This window comes from Cervus elaphus, chromosome 15 (genome assembly GCF_910594005.1).
Source record: "Cervus elaphus chromosome 15, mCerEla1.1, whole genome shotgun sequence".
Taxonomy (NCBI): domain Eukaryota; kingdom Metazoa; phylum Chordata; class Mammalia; order Artiodactyla; family Cervidae; genus Cervus; species Cervus elaphus.
Window position 1 is genome coordinate 26,431,399 of NC_057829.1, and position 19,422 is coordinate 26,450,820.

A 19,422-nucleotide genomic window follows, 5' to 3' on the forward strand; every position below is an offset into this window, starting at 1 on the left:
TCTTCTAACCCGTGAAAATGAGGTATCTTTCCATTTACTTAGGTCTTCTTTAATTTCTTACACAATGTCTTGCAGTTTCCAGAGTGTAAGTTTTGTACTTCCTTTGCTAATTTTATTCCTAAGTGTGTTATTTTTATGCTATTATAAGTGAAATTGATTTCTTAATTTTATTTTTTAGTTTGCTATAAAAATTTTATTTTTAGTTGCTACTGTATAGAAATATAACTGGTATTTATATATAAATATATATATATGGATCTTTTATTTTGCAATCTTGTAGAACTCATTTATTAGTTTTAATACTTTTTATTAGTGAATTTCTTTGAATTTTATGTATACAAGATCATGTCATCAGCAAACAGAGATATATACTTTTGTCTTTCCAATCTACATGCCTTTTATTTAATTTTCCTTGGTAAGGTCTTCATGTACAATGTTGACTAGAAGTGGCAAGAACAGACATCTTTGTCTTGTTTCTGATCTAAAGAGGAAAGCTTTCTGTCTTTCACCATTAAGTATGATGTCAGCTATGGGTTTTTCACAGATATCCTTTGTTAGACTGAAGAAGTTCCTCTGCATTCTTAGTTTATTGAGTGTGTTTTTTAATGAAGAGATGTTAAATTTTATCAAATGCCTTTTCTCTTTCCATTGAGATGATTCTTTGGCTTGTGCCCTTATTCTGTTGGTGGAGTGTATTATTGGAAATGATTTTTGGTTTTTAAACCAAGCTTGCATCTGTGGGATAAGTCCTTCTTGGTCACGGTGTATGATCTTCTTTATGTATAGCTGCATTTGGTTTGTGGAGGATTTTTGCATCAAATTCATAAAAACTACTGATCTGTGGTTTTCTTTTTCTATGATGTGTTTGTGTGGTTTGGCATCAGGGTGATGCTGGCCTCATACAATGTTGTGTATGTGTGTGTGTTAGTTGCTTAGTCATGTCTGACTCTTTGTGACTTCACGGGCTGTAGCCTGCCAGTCTCCTCAGTCTGTGGAATTCTCCAGACAAGAACACTGGAGTGGGTTGCCATTTCCTTCTCCAGGGGATCTTCCTGACCCAGGGATCGGACCCAGGTCTCCCTCATTGCAGGCAGATTCTTTACCGTCTGAGCCACCAGGCAAGACACCCATACAATGCTACCCTCTAACGTTTACAGATGGGGATACAGTAGCCTAGAGAGGGAGAGAGGGTATCCCAAGTGTGTTAGTCAGCTTGAGCTGGCATACCAGAATCCCACAGACTGCGTGGCGTAACCAAGAGAAATTTCCTGTCTCACGGTTCTGGCGGCTGGCAAGCTCGAGACCAAGATTCTGGCTGATTGAGTTTCTAGTGAGGGCTCTCATCCTGGTTTCCGTACAGCTGCCTCCTCACTGTGTCCTCACATGGCCTGCGCGTGTGCGTGCGTGTGTGTGTGTGCGTGTGTGTGTGCGTGTGTGTGCAGAGACGGGGGAAGGCAGGAGGCTCTCTGGTCTCCTTTCTTATAAGGACGCTAATCTCAGAGGCCATCTAATCATAGACTCCAGAAGTGCTGTTACAGAACAAAGACAGGGCCGGAAGACCTTACCCCTTATTTCACACACCAGTTTAAACAAAGGGAAGGACCTTTCAAGGGTTGCCAACACGTGATGTTGTTAAATGTGTTCATTTTAAAGGAAGAAAGGAAGGAAAGGAGCGAAAATGAAAAAACCCAACTACTATCTAACATGGTTGGTGTTTTATAAAAGAAAGGTTATTTTAATACCAGAAAAGTAGAGTGAGTGTTCTCAGAATAGAGGACAGGTCTTGAAGAGATTCATATGTCTAAATGCTTGTGGACTTAGGGAACTGGTCACAAACCTAGACTTGGGACTTGCAGCTTTTGGCAACGAGGCCGCTGTTTACTTCGAAAGGCAGCATGACTCCTCCAGGGTCACCCTGCACCTGCCCTGGCCGGACTGGACCCAGAGTCCCTGTCCTGCCTGGGGGCAGGGTGACCTGAGCTGTCCCAGCGGCTTCCAGACTTGGAGCATCTGGCCTCCTGCTTGTGTGTGTGTGTGTGTGTGTGTGTGTGTGTGTGTGTGCGCGCGCGTGTGCATGCACCCTGGAATGAACTTAGTTATGATCGTCAATCCCTGTGTGGATGGGAAAGAAGCAAGTGAGATTGTCCTGGGTGGACTGGCGGAAGGATTGAGGATGTGGGAGCTGGCGGGAGCTGGGTTCTGACAGGGCCACCTTCATCCTCTCTGGCCGCCTGTGTCCCCCACCTGCCAGGCTGGACTGTTGCTGCTTCCTGGTAGGGCTGTGTGTGGGAGTGGCAAGGGGACTGGACGCACAGGGCTTGGCTGGTACAAAGTAAATGCTCCAGAAAGGGAGCCCCAAGGATCTTTGTGGGGCAGTGTATCCTGTGATGTTCTTCCTAGCTTTAAACCCCCTGAACAGACTCTTAGATTTTGGTGCCAAGGGGACTTAGAGAGCATCTGAACCCTTTGTTTACAGATGAATAGAGGAATGGCATGCCCAGGGTCCCACATGAGTTATCATAGGCAGAGCAGAGGTGAGAGGCAAAGACCCTCACTCCCAGCCCTGAGCCCCTCCCCTGATGCCCTTGACCTCCAGTCTTGGTCCTTGTTGCCCTGGTGGGCTGTGGGGGCTTGCTGAGGCTCCGGGAGGCAGCTGCTCCCTCTCCCCTTCCCCCTGATGGACTGACTCCTCTGGAATTTGGCAGCTGTGTCTCACTTCTGGTACGTGGCTCTGTATTTAGATCCCTGCCCTCCGGTTTCAAGCTGGAAGCCCTGAGGTGCGCTCCAATGGAGACCGCAGTTGTCTGCTCTGAGCAGGCCATGGTGCTGCATGTATATGCTTGTTTGCCCAGTTAGAGCCCCATAACCTCTGCCTGGCAATGGGTGTGCCACCTACATCAGCTTTCCACTTGCCTGGGAACATTCCAGGTCCAGTCCACACTCTGCTCACCTCAAGGTTTCCTCCCAGGAGCCCACCGCCTTGGGATTCTGAGACCCTCTGCAGCACATGGCTCCTCGGCTTCCTGCCCTGCACCCCAGAACCCCCAAACAGTGCATTTCCCTTCCCTGCCAGGTCCAACAGTCGGCTTACACCCTAATCCCAAGCAAGTAAGAAAACAACTCCTGGAACTTGGCGAGTGCACTTCTTCTGGCAGTAAAACCATTTCAGGGCCCTTGTTGGAGACAAGCAGGAGGATGTGGAGGTTGCTGCTCTGTTGAGGATCAGGAGGGATCCTGATCCTGATAATTGGAGTGTGTGTGAGTCTCTGCACAGTGAGGTCACACAACAGTGATGAGGACTGTTTGTTGCTTTTTTTGTGGTTATGGGAATGATATCAGACCATTACCCAGTCTCCCAGGAATGGTTTCAGTTTGCCTTCCCTTTCTAGCCTTTGTGCCTGTGCACATATTTCCTCTAACAGGAGGATCGTGATATGTGCCCAGGCGGTCCTGTGAGTTCACCTGGATGATGTTCTTGAATTGAAATGTGCACTCAGTTAGCACATGCTTACTGAGTGCCTATCCTTTATCTGGGGATGGAGTAGTGAGTGAAGCTTCACTGAGATTACCTTCTGGTAGAATGAGGAGAGGCTCATTAATAAATAGTTGGGGCTCATGGACTTTTTAGCCTGTCTGTTGAATAGCCATTATATCCCCATATGTGATGTCGGCACGATAACGTGGTGGAGTGGACATGTCCCAGCATCCCCTGCTCTTCCTGTGGAGGTGGCCCATGAGATTGCTTCCTGTTGTTCTCTGAGCAGGTGATGGTACCGTGGATCAACAGCATGTGCTGCTCTTTCATCCACGTGGCTTATTTCTGTAGGCTGATTCTTAGAAGTAGGATTATTGACTGAATTGAAAAGTAGGGACTTATTTTTTGTAATTATTTTGGAAAATTTCAAAGTAGGGAGAATAATTCCATGAACCCTTGTGTTCCCAGCTTCAGAAATCAAGACCAGTCTTATCTCATCTGAGGCCCTGCCAATGCCACCTACCACACTCTCTGGATTATTTTGAAGCTAGTCCTAGACTGAATATTACCTTCTCTGAAATATTTCAGCATATACATCAGAGAAGGGATCTTTTAAAAAAGACCATCATAATTCCATTATCACACCTAAAACAGCAGTGATTTCTCAGCCTGCAATACCTAGTCGGTGTTAGATTTTCTTACTGGTCTCCCAAGGTCTTTCTGCAGTTGTATCAGGACCCAAAAGATCCACAGGTGGCATTTATCTGTTGGGACCTTAAGTCTCAATGAATACAGCACATTTCCCCTCCTTTCCTCCCCTGAAGTGAATATGATGAGGTAACTGGTTATCTTCCCGGGCGTCCCATAGTCTAGATCTTGTTGATTGCTCCACAGGGTTTGGTTGAGCCTGTGCTGCAGTCTCTGTGCTTCCTGTAAACCTAGAAAATTGGCTCCATCAGATTTGGCTTGGTGTTTGGCCGGCACAGTCGTGGGTGATGCTGTGTGCTGCCGCTGCCCTGGAAGGCCCTGTGGTCTCTCTCGTGAGCTGGCAGCCTCTGGCGCTCATCTTCTGGATTCCTTATTTTATTGAGGGTTTACAAAACGGTGATATCTTGGCTCTCTCATTCCCTCTGCATTAATTGATTGCAGTGCTTCCAGAAAGGGACTCCCCGCAAATGCTGTGAGGGCAGGAAGGCAAGGCCAGTGCTTGCTTTTCCCTAGATTTGCCATTCCCAGAGGAGCTTTGGGAGATGCTTCTCTGAAGCTGAAGGGAGGGACTTAGTGAGCCCTAATGTTCCTGAAGACTCGGATGGCCCTGGAGTCTGTGTTGAGGGTCTGGGGCTGACTAGGTGGGGGTGGTCTGAGAGAGGGGGTGGTGGACGGGAGGCTGGGAGTTGCTGGAGGTGGGAGGACCCAGGCCCCATGTGTCCTTGGCCAACTGGGAGGTATCCTTGCCAAGCTGACTGTACATTTTCACATCCATGGTCTGGCTCAGGCTTCACTGTGTGGCTGTGCCTGACCAAGGCAGCCTGTAACATTACCTGTGTTTGAGGAGGGGAGGCACTGGGCTTGCCTAAGAACACACAGCTGGTAGATGACGGCGGGAGGAGCGTGAGACCCCAGCCCCTGACTCCCAGGTCAGGCCCTGTCCACTGTGCCCCACTGCTACCCAAGGAGGAGAAGGCACCATTTCCCCTCCCTTGCCCACCTCCAGCCCCACTGGGAGAATAGTATGACCTGGAAACCATGGCCCCGGCCCTTGTATTCCTGAGTAGGGGAAGGAGGCCAGAAGACAAGAACCCATCTCAGACTCAGGTCATGGCTATAGAAGGGCATGGGACCAAACCTGCACACACATTTTCCATAGAGACAGACCTTCCCTGATATAGCAGCCGGGGCAACTCTCTCCACTGAGGCCTGCTTCAGGCTGCTGGGCCTCTGGGCTGCAGCTCATGATGCCTCCTCCATTCCAGAGCGTCAGTGAGATTGGGTCAGGGCTCGATCACCCCACGTATGTGAAGGGGCCAGAATGCTCAGGGTGTTTCAAAAAAAGTACCTCAAATGGAAAAATTAAAGAGAAAATCCTTTGAGCTAAGCCACTTCACGAAGTTGGGGTAGAGGTGAGAAGGCTGGGCCCCTGACTGAGGAGAATCCAAGATGGCCACCATCCCGTAGTGGTGACACCATCTGGTGAATGAGTTGTTTCCTGCTGGGCCTGGGAAGGGAAAATATTTGTGACAGAAACCAAGGTCAGGGCTCCTGCAGGAAGTCCTGTTAGAATCATTAATGCCAGGGGTACTTTTCCTTAGCCTTGGCTAGTGATGTTAATTCTGTATTAGTTCTGTGTTTAAAGCAGTATGGTGTGTCTCTCTTCTGTCCCTTCAGAAAGAGGTTGAGGAAAATCTGAGGTGAAGGTAGCCACAGAGGGAGATGTAAAACGTCCCTTGGTCTCAAATTGAGGTTTCTTTTATAGACTGATGCTTTAACTTTGAGCTGTTCTTTTGAGTTTCCTGAGAACTTCCCTCTCTTTCCTTGGGTCCACAGAACAGCTGGTGAGGAGGTGAGGGTGGGTTTTATTAGACCCATTTTCCTGAGGAAGACACTGAGGCCTAATGAAGTTTTGTGACCAGCTGAAGGCAGGATCAGAACCTGTCTCCCAACTCCTTGGCCCACCTTCCTTTCCCTCACTGCCACAACCCAGGAATGGTTCTCTTGTGGCAGAATAAAAGGGTTGGCAAGGAAGCCACCAGCCCTTCCTGGATGCACCACCCTGGGTTGCTAAGAGGTCAGAGAGGTCCAGCTCAGCACCCCAAGGACTAAGATTATTTCTTAAGAAAAATGTAGAGAGAGACAGCTCTGGCCCTGACCCCCACATGGGGTCTCTCTCAGTCTCTCCAAGACTCTGGCTTGGCCAAAATTGTTCCTTGGAGACCTCATTCCGGTAGGTAAAGTATCTCAGGTCCTGCAGTTAGAGCAGTCCTGGAGTGCTGTGAGCTGTCACGTAAAACGTGACAGAAGGATTGTTCCTGAGACTGTTTAACATCGGCCCAAAATAGAGCCAATGGATTGGTGAGCAGCTTTCAGATGGAGTGGGTGTTTGTAGTCTGTGTGTAAGCGTGAATGTATGAATGAGTGTGAGTAGGCTCATGTTCTCAGTCTGAGACCTCCTTTGCTTTTCCTTCTTTCCCATCACATGGCTGAGCTGGAACTGCTTCCATCCTCTAGGCGTACTTTCCTGGTTTCTTCAACAGCGTCCATCCAGTGAGCACTGATGGTGTGCCAGGCATGGTTTTCGAGCAGGCACCATCAGACTTGGGATTTTCAGTGGTTTAGAAGGGGTTCACATCTCAGCCCCAGGATATTCCCCCCTCTCCTGATACCTAGCCTACAGCTGCTGTTGTCAAGTTTGTGATTGTTGCTGGAGTTGACTCTTTCTGCTGATTGTCTCTGTTCCATGCACAAGGGCTCATCTCTGAAACCCTGACTCACACCCTGCCTGGCTCGAGCAGGACTCCATGAACGTCTGCCCGTGAGTGGATGGAAGGGGGAAGAAGGAATAGTCACTGTGTGATTAAATAGGAAACTGGCCCCCACCATCTCTGTACCTTTTGGTTCTTTGTCTACATTGTTGGTCTCCAGGAGAGGGCGCTCTTCTGCAGAGACTGAAAGAGCCCTAGTAGGGGTTGGTAACCTGGGTGTTAGCCCAGGCTCTGCTGGTAACTTCCGGTGCAACCTTGGGCCCATCGCTTTGACCTGCCTGGATCTCTGTTTTTTCATCTGTCACTTGGGTTCACTACTGCTGCCCAGCCTGCTTTAAGGGGTGGTGGTGAGCCCCAGCCTGGGCACGGGCGATGTGGGGGTGGGCTGTAGGGTAGCTGGGACACCAGGCAGACTCCCTGGGTCGTGTGCAGGGACAGTGGGCTCCTGAGGCTGGCACCGTATCTGGTCAGCCCTGAATCCCAGAACCTGGCCTACGGGTGACAGTGTTTGTTGAATGAACAGCACACAGAGAAGCCCATAGTGCCAAGTTTAGCTCCTTCATGCTTTGAAAGTGCTGATCAAAATATGACATCTTCAGAAAGCCAGTTACCCACATCTGGGCTGAGGGCCTAATCCCTCTTGGGGATTAGGTGTGGAAAGCTTCCTTGGGCTTGAGGCCTGTCTTCCCCACAGGCCTGAGGATGGAGTCTGTAGGGACTCATGTGGAGCCCCCAAGGAGAGGGTAGCATTGAACTTGGAGAAGAAGGGTGGGGTCTGAACTCGGGAACCCTGCCCTTAGGAACTGCCATCTTTCTTTCTTTTCTTTAAAATATTTTGGCCGCATATTTCGGCATGTGGGATCTTAGTTCCCTGACTAGGGATTGAACCCATGCCCCCTGCATTGGAAGCTTGGAGTTTTAGCCACTGGCCCACCAGGGAAGTCCAGAAACTGACCATCTTTGAGGGCTGTCAGTCACCTGACCAACCTGGACCCTGCTTCAACTGGAGAGCAGTGGTTACCAAAGCAGGGCTTGTTCTTGGGGAGCAGGCTGGGAGAGGGCAGCAGGGGGCTCTGGTAATGACTCCACGTTCCTGCAGGCTCACTCTGCTGCAGAGTGGGGAGAAGAGACGGCAGGGACGGGGGTGAGGGCAGCGGCAGGGAGGCCAGCAGGAGCTGTCCCTGAGATGTGGTGGCTTTACTGGAGCATGAGAGGTGGGCAGCTTCTGGGGGTGTGTTGATGGAGAGTCAGTGGGATTCTCTGATTGGTTGGATGTGGGGCTGAGACCTGCCGACTCATTGGAAAAGACCCCGATGCTGGGAAAGATTGAGGGCGGAAGGAGAAGAGGGTGACAGAGGATGAGGTGGTTAGATGGCATCACCGACTCAATGGACGTGAACTTGGGCAGACTCTGGGAGATGGTGAGGGACCAGGAAGCTTTGTGTACTGTGGTCCATGGGGTCTTGAAGAGTTGGACATGACTTGGTGACTGAACTGAATGAAACTGGGGCTGAGAAAGGGAGAGGTCGAGGAGGAATTTCAAGTTCAGGCCTGAGCAGTAGGAAGGATGGAGTTTCCTCTAAGAGGACAAGTTATGGGCGGGTCAGGTTTGGGGAGGATTCCCAAGGTCCGTTTGGGGTGCGGGTGGAATTGTGGAGTCTGAACTGTATCCATGTGGAGCTCATGAGCAGCGGTTGCACGTCTGAGTCCCGATGCAGGTGTGTGTGTGTGAGTCCCCAGGGTCCTACCTGCACTCTCGGTCCTAGGTGACACTGAAAGGGTGACAAGACCAGGAAGTGAGTGTCCATTGACTAGTCAGGCACCCTCTGCACACTGGGCCCCGTTCAGACACTTGGTGCTGTGGTAGGGAGGCAGAGATGGAAACCTGGTTATAATCTGATGTCTTCCCTGGCTTATCATTGTCTTGAGGAGACCAGTCATGCCTTGGAGAAGCAGTCAGAAACCCTCATGATGGGACTTCACTGGTGACCCAGTGGTTAAGACTCTGAGCTCCCAATGAAGAGGCATGGGTTCGACTGATCCCTGGTCTGAGAACTAAGATCCTGCATGTCGTATGACATGGCCTATGGGAAAAAAAAAAAGAAACCCTCATGATGGAATGTATTGTAGTAGTTAATGAATTGGTGCAGAGAATGGGAGCCAAGAAGGGAAGGTTGTGGGACTGGATGGTTCAGAGCCTTGGGAGAACAGGGGCTTGTCCAGGGCCTGGAGGGACAAGATGAACATCACCTGGCCAGGCGAAGGGAGAGCATTCCAGACAGAGGAAGAAAGAGGGTAAAAGTACAGCTGCAAGAGTGAGGCAGGGAGTGGTTGAACTTGACTGTGGTGAAGGGGGCTAGGGTGCTGGTAGGAAAGCTGGAGTTTTGGAATTCATGTCCCAGCTTAGAACGCTGCGACCTTGCTGAGCCCCATCTGCAACATGAGATGTCCCTCTTCCCTCACGGGATCGCTGCAGGGCATATCAGAATCTCATCATCAGATCTGCATGAACATGCTCAACCCAGTACCTGCACTCAGGGGCCCTGTACGCACCTGGGGAGGCTTTCCGGCCCTGCCTCTGTGGGGCTCTCCCAGGGGGTCCAGCGAGCAGCAGAACGTCAGGGAAGCCACTGCAGGTGCCCCCGGGGCTCTTGCTGATGCTGGGTAGAACGGAGGCGTGAGAAACCTGACCTACCCAGCGCCTGGGCCAGCTTTCCTGGGCCCTGTCTATTTCAGTGCTCAGTCCCCAATGGACGAAGAAACCTTGTCTGCTCTGCCACAGCTAATGACAGCCTGGCCTGCCAGGCCACTTAAAAACAGCCACTATTTTTATCTACTGGAGGCGGCTGGCCTGTCTTCCGCCCCAGACAGTGCTGACATGGGGTGATTTTGAGGAAACCAGGGCTCTGCTAGGAAGGTGAGTCATTGTCTCAAATCATGGACTACGGTCTGGCAGGATGCACCTAAGGAACCTTCCGGTGGGTATCAGGCGTCACCTTGACCCAGTGGTCTGAATTTAGAGATAATTCTACCCTACCTTCCCAGTAGGACTCAGAAGGAATCACTTGACCTCTTCACCCCAGATGGTCCTCAGAATCCTTGCTGGAGTTTCAGGGCACAGCAGGATTGTGTTCCCCCCAGCCGCAGAGGGTACCAAGAGGATAAGGGCTGGTGCGGCTGTGCCCCTGGGCAGAGCCCCTTCCTCTTCCAGGCACCCGTCTTGCCTCGATCTCGCCATCCGGCTGCGCTGGGTATTTGCTGATTGTCCTCTGCCTCCCCCAGACCACAGGATCTCTGTAGGTAGGGCCTGTGTGTGCCCCGCCTTTGTGCCGGGCCCCCACCCCTGTTCCATGAATGGTTGGACCCATGTGGCTCCCCAGGGCTTATAGGTGTTTCCTCGTACCATACCTTACTGAGCTATCTGACCCCTGGTGATGTGGGGCTGAAAGTTAAAACGGCAGAACTGGGACCAGAACCCAGTCTCATCTCCTAGGGAGTCAAGGCATTGGCTGTGGTCCCCTCGCCCCAGTGGGGCCCCATTCACTGTCTGCCTTCCACCCCTGCTCTGTTCCCAAGGCTCCAGAGCTGCTTCTGGAAGGTAATGGGAGGGGCCAGCTGTGCAAGTGACCATCCACTCCCGACCCTGGGGGCAATGAGGACGGAGGCCCCAAAGGCTGAATCACCTGAGGCAGAAGTGGGAGGGTCCCCAGGCCCCGCGAGCAGGTCTGCTCCAGCTCACTGTTCAGGGTGCTGTGGGTTGTGTCACGTCTTGGGTAAGGGCCCACCTGGGAGCCTTCCCGAAGGAGATGCATGAGGCTGACATTGTGTGCCTGCATGGGAAGGCTTCCAGCTGTGGCCCAGCTGTTAGGAGACTGTCCTTCCTGGTTCCTGGGGGCTGGGAGTCATCTATGCCCTCCCCTGGTGCTCCTGGTGCCTGAAGGTACAGCCACTATGCCGCACCCTCTTTCTGGAGCAGAGAGGGCTGCTGTGGGCCCTGGATGGTGGCCAGGCCTGGAACGGTGGCGCGGTGGTGAGAAGAGGGAGGGTGCGAGATGAGGTGTGGCGTTCAGTCCTCGGGGCTTCCCCTGGGTGGCGATCCATCTGTGGTGGGCTGAAGGGGCACACTCAGGTGTTGGGGTGGACACCCTACAGAGAGGGAGCTGGCCCTGTATGTCCTGGGCCTGTGGCCCAGCTGCCTGCCAACCCCCATGCTGAGGAGAACCTGGAGAGGCCCCCTAGTAAGCCTCCTTCCTCCTGAGCATCAGTCTCCTGGGAGTCCTCCATTAACAGGTCACCCCTACTCTCAGACCTTCAGTGGCTCCCCAGTGCTGAAGCCACAGAGCTCAACCCTAGCTCTATAGAACTGCCCAGGGAACTTTTCACAATCCAAAGCCCAGGCCCAGCCTATGGAGATGCTCGTCTGGTCTGGGGTGGGGCCCAGGCATCTGCATGCAGGGTAGCTGATTAGAGGGCGGCTGTCTCAGCCCAGGGCGGCTTCCAGTGGGTGCTAACCCATCCTTTCGCACCTTCCTTCCAGCCAAGCTGGCCCCTTCCCGATGCCCACGTGCCTCGCACCACTTTCACCTCTGTCTTCCCCTTCTGGTGCTTACTGTCCATCCAAGTCCATGGAAGCCCTCACGGTCCAGCTGCATCCATGCTTTCTGGGAAACTATCTTTAATCCTTTGGCTGTCTCTTTTCCCTTTAGCAGGGGCCTCATGCTCTTCTCCTAGAATGTGCTTGGGGGTCACTCTTTAAAAGAGTCTATGTCTCATCCCAGCCTCTTCCTTCCCTGAAGCACTGTACCTCTTGCTAATTCTGTTTCTGCAGTCTTTCTATGACCTGTCCCCAGCCTTGGGGAGAGTGTGTGTGTGTGAGAGAGAGATTGTGTGTGTGTGTGTATGTGTGCAGTATGTGTGTGACTCTGGTTGTGTGGGGGGTGTGAGTGAGGGTGTGTGGTATGTGAGTGAGGGTGTGTGGTATGTGAGTGAGGGTGTGTGGTATGGTGTGAGTGAGGGTATGTGGTATGTGTGGTTGTGTGGGGTGTGTGTGAGGGTGTGTGGTATGTCTGTGTATACATATATATGTATGAGTGTGGGTGTGGTGTGTACAATTGTGAGTCTGTGTGGGATGTGTGTATGTGTGTTGAGTGTGTGGGGTATGTGATTATGAGAGTGAGTGTGTGTGAGGTTATGTGAATAGCGTGTTTGTATATATGTAGAGTGTGTATAATGTATATGTAGAGTGTATATATGATTGTGAGAGTCTGTGAGTGTGTGTGGTATGTGTGACTGGGTGCATGTGGTATGTGAGGGGTGTGTGTCTGTATGAGTGTATGTGTGTTGTGTGTGATTGTGAGGATCTGAGTGTGGTGTGTATATGAGAATGTGGTGTGTAAGTGGTGTGCGTGTATGAGTGTATGTGTAGTGTGTGTGATTGTGAGAGTTTGTGTGAGTGGTGTGTTTGTATATGTGTAGAGTATGTGGAATGTATGGTGTAAATGACTGAGAGAGAGTCTGTGAGTGTGGGGGGTGTGTGTGTGTGGGGTGTGTGTGACTGTGAGGCTCTGTGAGTGTGTGGTGTGTGTGTGAGAGTAGGATGTGTGTACATGTGTAGAGTGTGTGTGGTATGTGGTGTGTGTGAGTGTGTGTGGGGTGTGTGACTGAGTACCTCTGGTGTATGAGTAGGGTATGTGTGAGTGTGTGGTGTGTGTGGTGTGTGTGAGAATGGGGCATGTGTACATGTAGTAGAGTGTGTGTGTGAGGATAGGGCGTGTGTACATGTGTATGGTATGTGTGGTGGGGCATATGTACATGTGAAGAGCATGTGTTTGTGTGAGTATGGGATGTGTGTACATGTGTAGAACGTATGGTGTGAGTGTGGGGCGTGTGTACATGTGTAGAGCATGTGTGGTGTGTATGTGAGGATGTGGCATGTGTACATGTATAGAACGTGTGTGGGGTGTGTGTGTGTGTGTGTGAGTGTGGGGTGTGTGTGGTGTGAGGATGTGGCGTGTGTACCTGTGTAGAGCATGTGTGGTGTGTGTGTGAGTGGGGGGCGTGTGTACATGTGTAGAACGTGTGTGGTGTGTGGTGTGAGTGGGGGGCGTGTGTACCTGTGTAGAGCATGTGTGGTGTATGTGTGAGTGTGGGGTGTGTGTATATATGTAGGGTATGTGTGATGTGTGTGGTGTGAGGATGGGGTGTGTGTACATGTGTAGAGTGTGTGTGGTGTGAGGATGGGGCATGTGTACATGTGTAGAGCATGTTTGGTATGTGTGGTGTGTGTGTGAGTGTGGGGCGTGTGTACATGTGTAGAGCGTGTGTGGTGTGTGTGGTGTGAGGATGTGGTGTATGTACCTGTGCAGAGCGTGTGTGGTGTGTGTGGTGTGAGGATGTGGCGTGTGTACCTGTGTAGAGCATGTGTGGTGTGTGTGTGAGTGGGGGGCGTGTGCACATGTGTAGAGCACGTGTGGTGTGTGTGTGAGTAGGGGGCGTGTGTACATGTGTAGAGTGTGTGTGTTGTGTGTGGTGTGAGGATGTGGTGTATGTACCTGTGCAGAGTGGGTGTGGTGTGTGGTGTGAGGATGGGGCATGTGTACCTGTGTAGAGCGTGTGTGGTGTGTGTGGTGTGAGGATGTTGCGTGTGTACCTGTGTAGAGCGTGTGGGTGTGCAGTGTGCTGGGGTGGGGATGAGCCCCCACTCTGACCCCCGTCCCGTGCGGTCCGTCCTCCAGGCGAAAGCGGCCAAGTCGGAGCAGGAGGCCCGGAGGCTGCGGCTGCGGAGCCTGCAGTACCTGGAGCGCTACGTCTACCTGGTGCTCTTCAGCGCGTACCTGCACCTGGAGAAGGCCGGCTCCTGGCAGAGGCCCTTCAGCGCCTGGATGCGGGAGGTGAGGGCGGGGGGCCGGGGACAGGCTCCCTGGCGTCCCCGGCGAGCGGGCACAGCTCCCATGTCGCTCCTCCCCACGGCGAGGTTGTGTCCTGTTCAGCTCTGGGCCCGCACACAGCGTCCGCGCTCGGCAGGCGTGAGTGAGGGATGAGGAGGAGGAGACAGCGGGGTGGGGGCTGGGCTGGGCCCCTGCTCCCTGCGTCCCCGAGGCCGTGTCACCTGGGTGCTTCACGCCCGCCGCTGTGTCCATCCTTCACCTGTGCCCTCGCTTCCTGCTCCCCGCCGCCTTCCAGCCATGGCCGTGGACAAGGCACTGAGCCCCTCTGAGCCGCTGTCCTCAGCGTCACCACGGAAGTGCTGTTGGTGCAGTGGGCGCCACCTCAGGAGGCCGTGGCGGGGACTCTGAGATACGGGCACTGCCTCTGCCGCAGCTCGTGTCAGCAGGCCTGCCTCACGTGGCCACTGCACACTCCCGCTCTGCAGAGGAGGAGTCTGGGCGCGGAGGGGTTCAGTGCCGTCTTCATAGCCAGCGCTATAGCTGTTGGCTCCAGAGCCCACCATGTCCAGCCTGGGACAGACATGTCTCGGGCCACCTGCTCCCTCCCCTCCACTTGGCTCTTCCCGGCCTGGCTGGTTTTAGAGGCAGAGCTGCCGCCTCGGCACCTCTAGGGTAAGAGAAAGGTCTCCCTTCCTGCTTGGCAGGGTGGCCTGTAATTACCCCTCCACTGGGACGCTGGCCCCTGCTGACCTCACCGGCCTGTCCTGGTGGTTGACATCTGGACTCCAGGCTGGAATTAGCTCCCGTGGGCAGGGTGGACGGGAAGGCAGGAGTGACAGGCGTAGGGAGGATGTGGGGCTTCTTGAGCTGCGCAGGTGGGGTTGGAGCTGCGAGGGGACAGAGGCCGGGAGGCCCCTCCAGGGCCCAGTGCCCGCGCGGGTGGCTGCTGGGTGTTTGGTGGTCCTGATGTGGGGCCACCCTCTTGAGCAGGCCTGGGCTCAGCTTCCTCTTGGCGGTAGTAGGGGACCTAGGACACTTCTGCTTGGAGAGCTGAAATAGGGGGGTGGGACAGGGGCTGGGAAGGAGCTTGATCCCCTCCCCAGCTGAACCTGGGTGGTGGGTCGTGGGAGATGTCGAGGTTCTAGCCTCGGGGGATGAGCGAAGGGGCAAGGGGTGAGGGTTGCCTGGGGATGTTAGTTTGGAGTGGAGCCTGCATCCTCGCCATCCCCAGGATGGTGGGGAGAGAAGAAGGCTGGTCGTTGAGTGGTTTGAGTCTAGGGCCAGGGCCCGGGCCCTACGGCTGTATGGAGAGTGTCTAGGGAGGCCTCAATGAACCGGCCTGAGCTGAGGCCCTTGGTGGGCCTGCTGGGTCCACAGTCGGAACTCATAGCAAAAGGGCTCTTGCCGGCTGCTGCTTCCATGCTGGCTTCCCCAGCGCTCCCCGCGGGCCCAGCTGTAACACCAGGAGCAGCTGGGCCTGTGCTCCTGAGTGTGCCCTTGGGAGCACCGGGGCTGAAGGCACGGGGCGTGCTTGGCCTCCCCCTCTGCTGTCCGCTTCCTACCTGCCCTTACTGCCTGCCGAGCGCTTTCTGTGCAGCCCTCCACGCTATGCTCTGCCATCACAAGGGAACGGGAGCTCGGAGTAGTTAATAGGAATCGAGATGCAAACTCGTGCAGGTGGCTGAGCTGGTGGGAGGCAGTGCTGGGCCCCAGACTCACACATGTGTCAGCGGAGCCCAGTGAGGGGTGTGACAGAGGAGGGCACGGGACCCGGATGACACCCTCCCTCCCCGCGAGCACTGCCCCAAACTTTCCTGTCCTCACCAGGTGGCAGCAAAGGCCGGCGTCTACGAGATCCTCAACCAGCTGGGCTTCCCCGAGCTCGAGAGCGTGGAGGACCAGCCCTTCTCGAGGCTGCGCTGCCGGTGGCAGGAGCAGAACCGTGGCCCCGAGCTCTCCGCCGCAGGGGACTTCCTGTAGGAAGGGGGCTTCCTGTGGGGTGCGCTCCCCCTGCCCCTGCTATCACCGCCTCCCACAGGGCCACCTCCCTCCCCACGTGGTCTGGGGGTACCCAATGCTCTTTGCTGGCAGTGGCCCTGAGAAATGACTCCTCGGCTTCCCAGAGACCAGGGTGGGTGGGGATCCCCTTTTTGAAAGAGTTGTTATAGGATAGTTGGCGCACAGTGATGCCTTGTGGATGGCCGCTCCGGGAGGGCCTGCAGGGAGGCCTGGTGTGGCATCAGCTCTCCAAGGAGCTCACTCCCCAAGTTGCCAAGCCAAACCTCTCGCCACTTCCGTCCTCCGCTCTGTCCTGAGCAGTTCCGATGGCCCCTGGCCTAGAGCAGCCCCGGCCAGTGCTGGTTCCTTTCTTGCAGCTCTCCCACGTGGCCTTTCCCCTTTTGCTGCCTGAGCGTTGCCTGGTGGCCCTGGGCTCCCTGGGAGGTGGATGTCACTCTGGCTAGATGTGTTACCTTAAATGCAGTTTTCCCCAGGGTTCTTGCCTCTCATTCCTTGTCTCAACCCCAAGCCATGAAGAAGGACAACCACATTCCCTATGGGTTCAGTGGAGGCCTCTGCCCCTCCTGCCTTTGCCCCCTCCCCTCTCCTGGGCTGGCAGGACTGTAGAGGTTTCCATGGAGCCGAAAACAAAAGGGAATCCCTCTTGGGGTTGGAGGGGGCAAGAAAGAGCTCCCAGAAGGTGCATGCCGCCCTGTGGGAGAGGCCTGCTCCATTTCCCTGGGAGCATGGGGGGGAGGTCTGGGGATGCACCTCCTCCCTGCCCTGCCTGGCCCCCCAACAGTGGTCTGAGCCCCCACCTGGTGTGGCAGAAGCTGTGGGGACTCCTGGGTGACCCTGAGTGAGCAGTGGGGTGTGTGAAGGTGGGCCAGGGATGGCACGAGGGGGCACTTGGATTGCAGGCCATCCTCGCTGAGCACCCTCGAGTTGCCTTGTGATGGGAGCAGAAGAGGCCAAGTCCTGCCAGTTTGGCAGCTGCTGGGACCAACTCTGTGTGGATGGTGGGAGGGTTGCTCGGAGAGGCAGGTGGGTGTTGAGCTGAGCCTGTGGCTCTCCCTCTGGGGACTGGTCTCCCCCTAAAATGCAGGGGCTGAACGGTGTGGACGCTGTCCCCCTGGCCTGGCTCACTGGGGCCAGGCAGGCCTCTCTTGGTTGGATACCAACACTTGGGCAGAAAAACAGATGATGTGTCACTGGTCGTGGTATTTTGAAAAGGTGGATGAGGCCAAAGTTGTTCACGTCTACCTAGTATTGGAAAATTTATGACCATTTTGGCTGAATTCTTTTGCAAATCTACTGTATGTCTTTTCACTACCTTTTTAGATTTGTTGTTTTTGGTTTTATTTTTGCATGTAGTAATAAGTGTTAATTTCTCTGCAGACAAGGTCTAGATGAGGGGTCAGAGATCAGGGCTGAACTGGGAGGGATCCTTTATGTTCTCATGGTTGGCCCTGACTTTCAGCTGTGCTGGGACTACTGGCCGGTCACATCACCTCTCTGCCTCAGTTTCCCCATCTGTAAAATGGGAGAATAATACTTGCCTACCTACCTCACAGGGGTGTTGTGAGGATTCATTCGTGATTTTTTTTTTTTTTTTTACAGATCTTTTGAGCATTAAAAATGGCTAAATGTGAAGTGCACCTGGCTGCCAGTGTTTTTTTGTGTGGGGCAGGTATTACAGAACTGATCAAGCTGGGGTCCCTGTTCCCTCAGAGTAAGGGTGGGAGGGCAGGGCGAGCCAAGAGCACCTGCCCTTTGTACCCCTGATTCTCAGAGAAGGTGGGTTTTCCTGGATATCATTCTCTTTCCTTCACATCCCCAATCATGTATGCCCATCTCATTCTGGATGCCCAGGGCTGACATGCTGAGGAGCCCCTTCTTGAAGAAAGTAGTGTAACAGGCTAATTCACACTAAAGTGTGAAGGACTGTTATAGTTAGGGAGATGGAGCAAAATTGAATTTCATGGGCTATGAAGCAGAGTGAAAGCAGAGTGGTCCTCAGCCTCTACTTCCTTTTCGCATCCCTGCAGGCTCTTCTTGGTCCCTTTAGGCCCCCAAAGGCTCAAACACATTTGTGTTGAGAAATGGATGTGTAAAGAGGCAGGAGGGAGAGTGAGGCAGGGAGAGTGCAGACCCAGGCTTCTCCCTAGGCTCTTCCAGGATTAGGGGGAATCAGACCCTCTGGGCTGTGATTCTGAGGTTAGCTGGAATGGAAGTTCCAAGGTCAGAATGGAATCCAGAGCCCCTACCGCACTAGGGTTGGTTTTCTCCCCAGCCTGGGTGAAGGGAGGCCTCCTGGGGTTACTTCCCAGCGCTCTGAGTCCAAGGATGCTCTGTGTGGCTTCTGAATGTGAGTACAGTGGTGTGTATACCCATGTGTGTGTGTGTAAGTGTGAGGCGTGGTTCTGCACTTCTCTGCCTGGGATGAAGGGATTATAAACACATGATCAGTACAAAGATCTGGGATTCTTGACAGAGATGCGGCAGGCTCTTGGGACGACCTGGACTGGGAACTGGAGAGCTGCCAGGAGAGCCCCAAAAGCCCTCTGCAGCATCCACGGGGTACAATGCTCTGGTCCCCCCTCAGGAGGACCAGCTGCAAGAGCAGTCGGCACAACCTCCAGCCATTGCAGCTTCGATCCAGCGCTTGCCAAGGCTGCGCTCCATGTACAGCGCTCTCCCAGACGATGACTGAGCCCGGCAGGACTCTGAGCCACTAGCCACACTGTTTCTGCCTTGGCAGTCTTGCCTGGAGCCTCCCCACTGGTCTGGTTGGGCGTTTCTCAGACCACCCTGCTATGTGGGGCTCTTCCTTGCCCCTCTATTTTCATGGGTGTCAGACCTGCTTCGTGGTTCTGTAGGCTCTTCCTGCCTTCTTCTGCTTCCTCCTTCATCCTTCACGGGGGTTTCCACAAATAAACCTCTTGCAAGTCTAATCCCACCCTAGTGTCTGCTGCTCTAGGATCTGAGTGACACACCCTCACCCTCATCTTTGTCTCTCTGGGCAGCTGCTTTGTCTTTCTTTCTGGTGAAGGCGGCCTTCTCTGGCACTGCTTAGGGAAGCCACCAGCCTGGTTTCCAACTTCATATGGCATAGTTCCAGCCAGAATCAGTTGTCTTTCTCTCTCTTTGCACCACCCTGCCCTTCCATCTCAAGTGTGGGGCCACTGAGCCTGTGGACTGTGGCTGGAAGGGCAGGAAATGATTGCTTATCTTCCCTATAGATGAGGGTGGGGTGGGGAAGGCAGGATAGGCGCTCAGTGTGATCTGGGTGGATCACCCCCAAATCTGCATATGGCAGTGCCAACCTCTGATTATTTTCTAAATAAAGGGAATGCCCATTATGAAGGTTTTTCGAGATGCACCTCATTTGTCCTCCAGAAATGTCCTCTTTGATGGTCTCAAATAGCAGTTAATGAGCTTAGTGTTTCTCCTGCCTGGCCAGCACTGCTATTACATTTTTTTTTTTAACTCTATTTTATTTTGGAGTATAGCCAGTTAACAGTGTTGTGATAGTTTCAGGTGGACAAAAGGGGCTCAGCCATACGTGAATATGCGTGTATTC

General features: G+C 53.4%; 1 protein-coding gene across 5 annotated transcripts in view; it reads left to right on the plus strand.

Annotated features, from left to right (window-relative positions):
- The window catches only part of PALD1 (phosphatase domain containing paladin 1), an 80,950-nt gene extending 63,453 nt beyond the window's left edge, over positions 1-17,497 (plus strand). For all 5 annotated transcript variants that reach the window (XM_043925624.1, XM_043925623.1, XM_043925625.1 and 2 more), the window contains 2 exons: positions 13,689-13,844; positions 15,669-17,497. In XM_043925624.1, the coding sequence (XP_043781559.1) occupies positions 13,689-13,844; positions 15,669-15,821 (309 nt within the window). In that variant the 3' untranslated portion in view covers positions 15,822-17,497. The remainder of the gene's footprint in view (positions 1-13,688; positions 13,845-15,668) is intronic.
- The last annotated feature ends 1,925 nt before the right edge of the window (positions 17,498-19,422 follow it).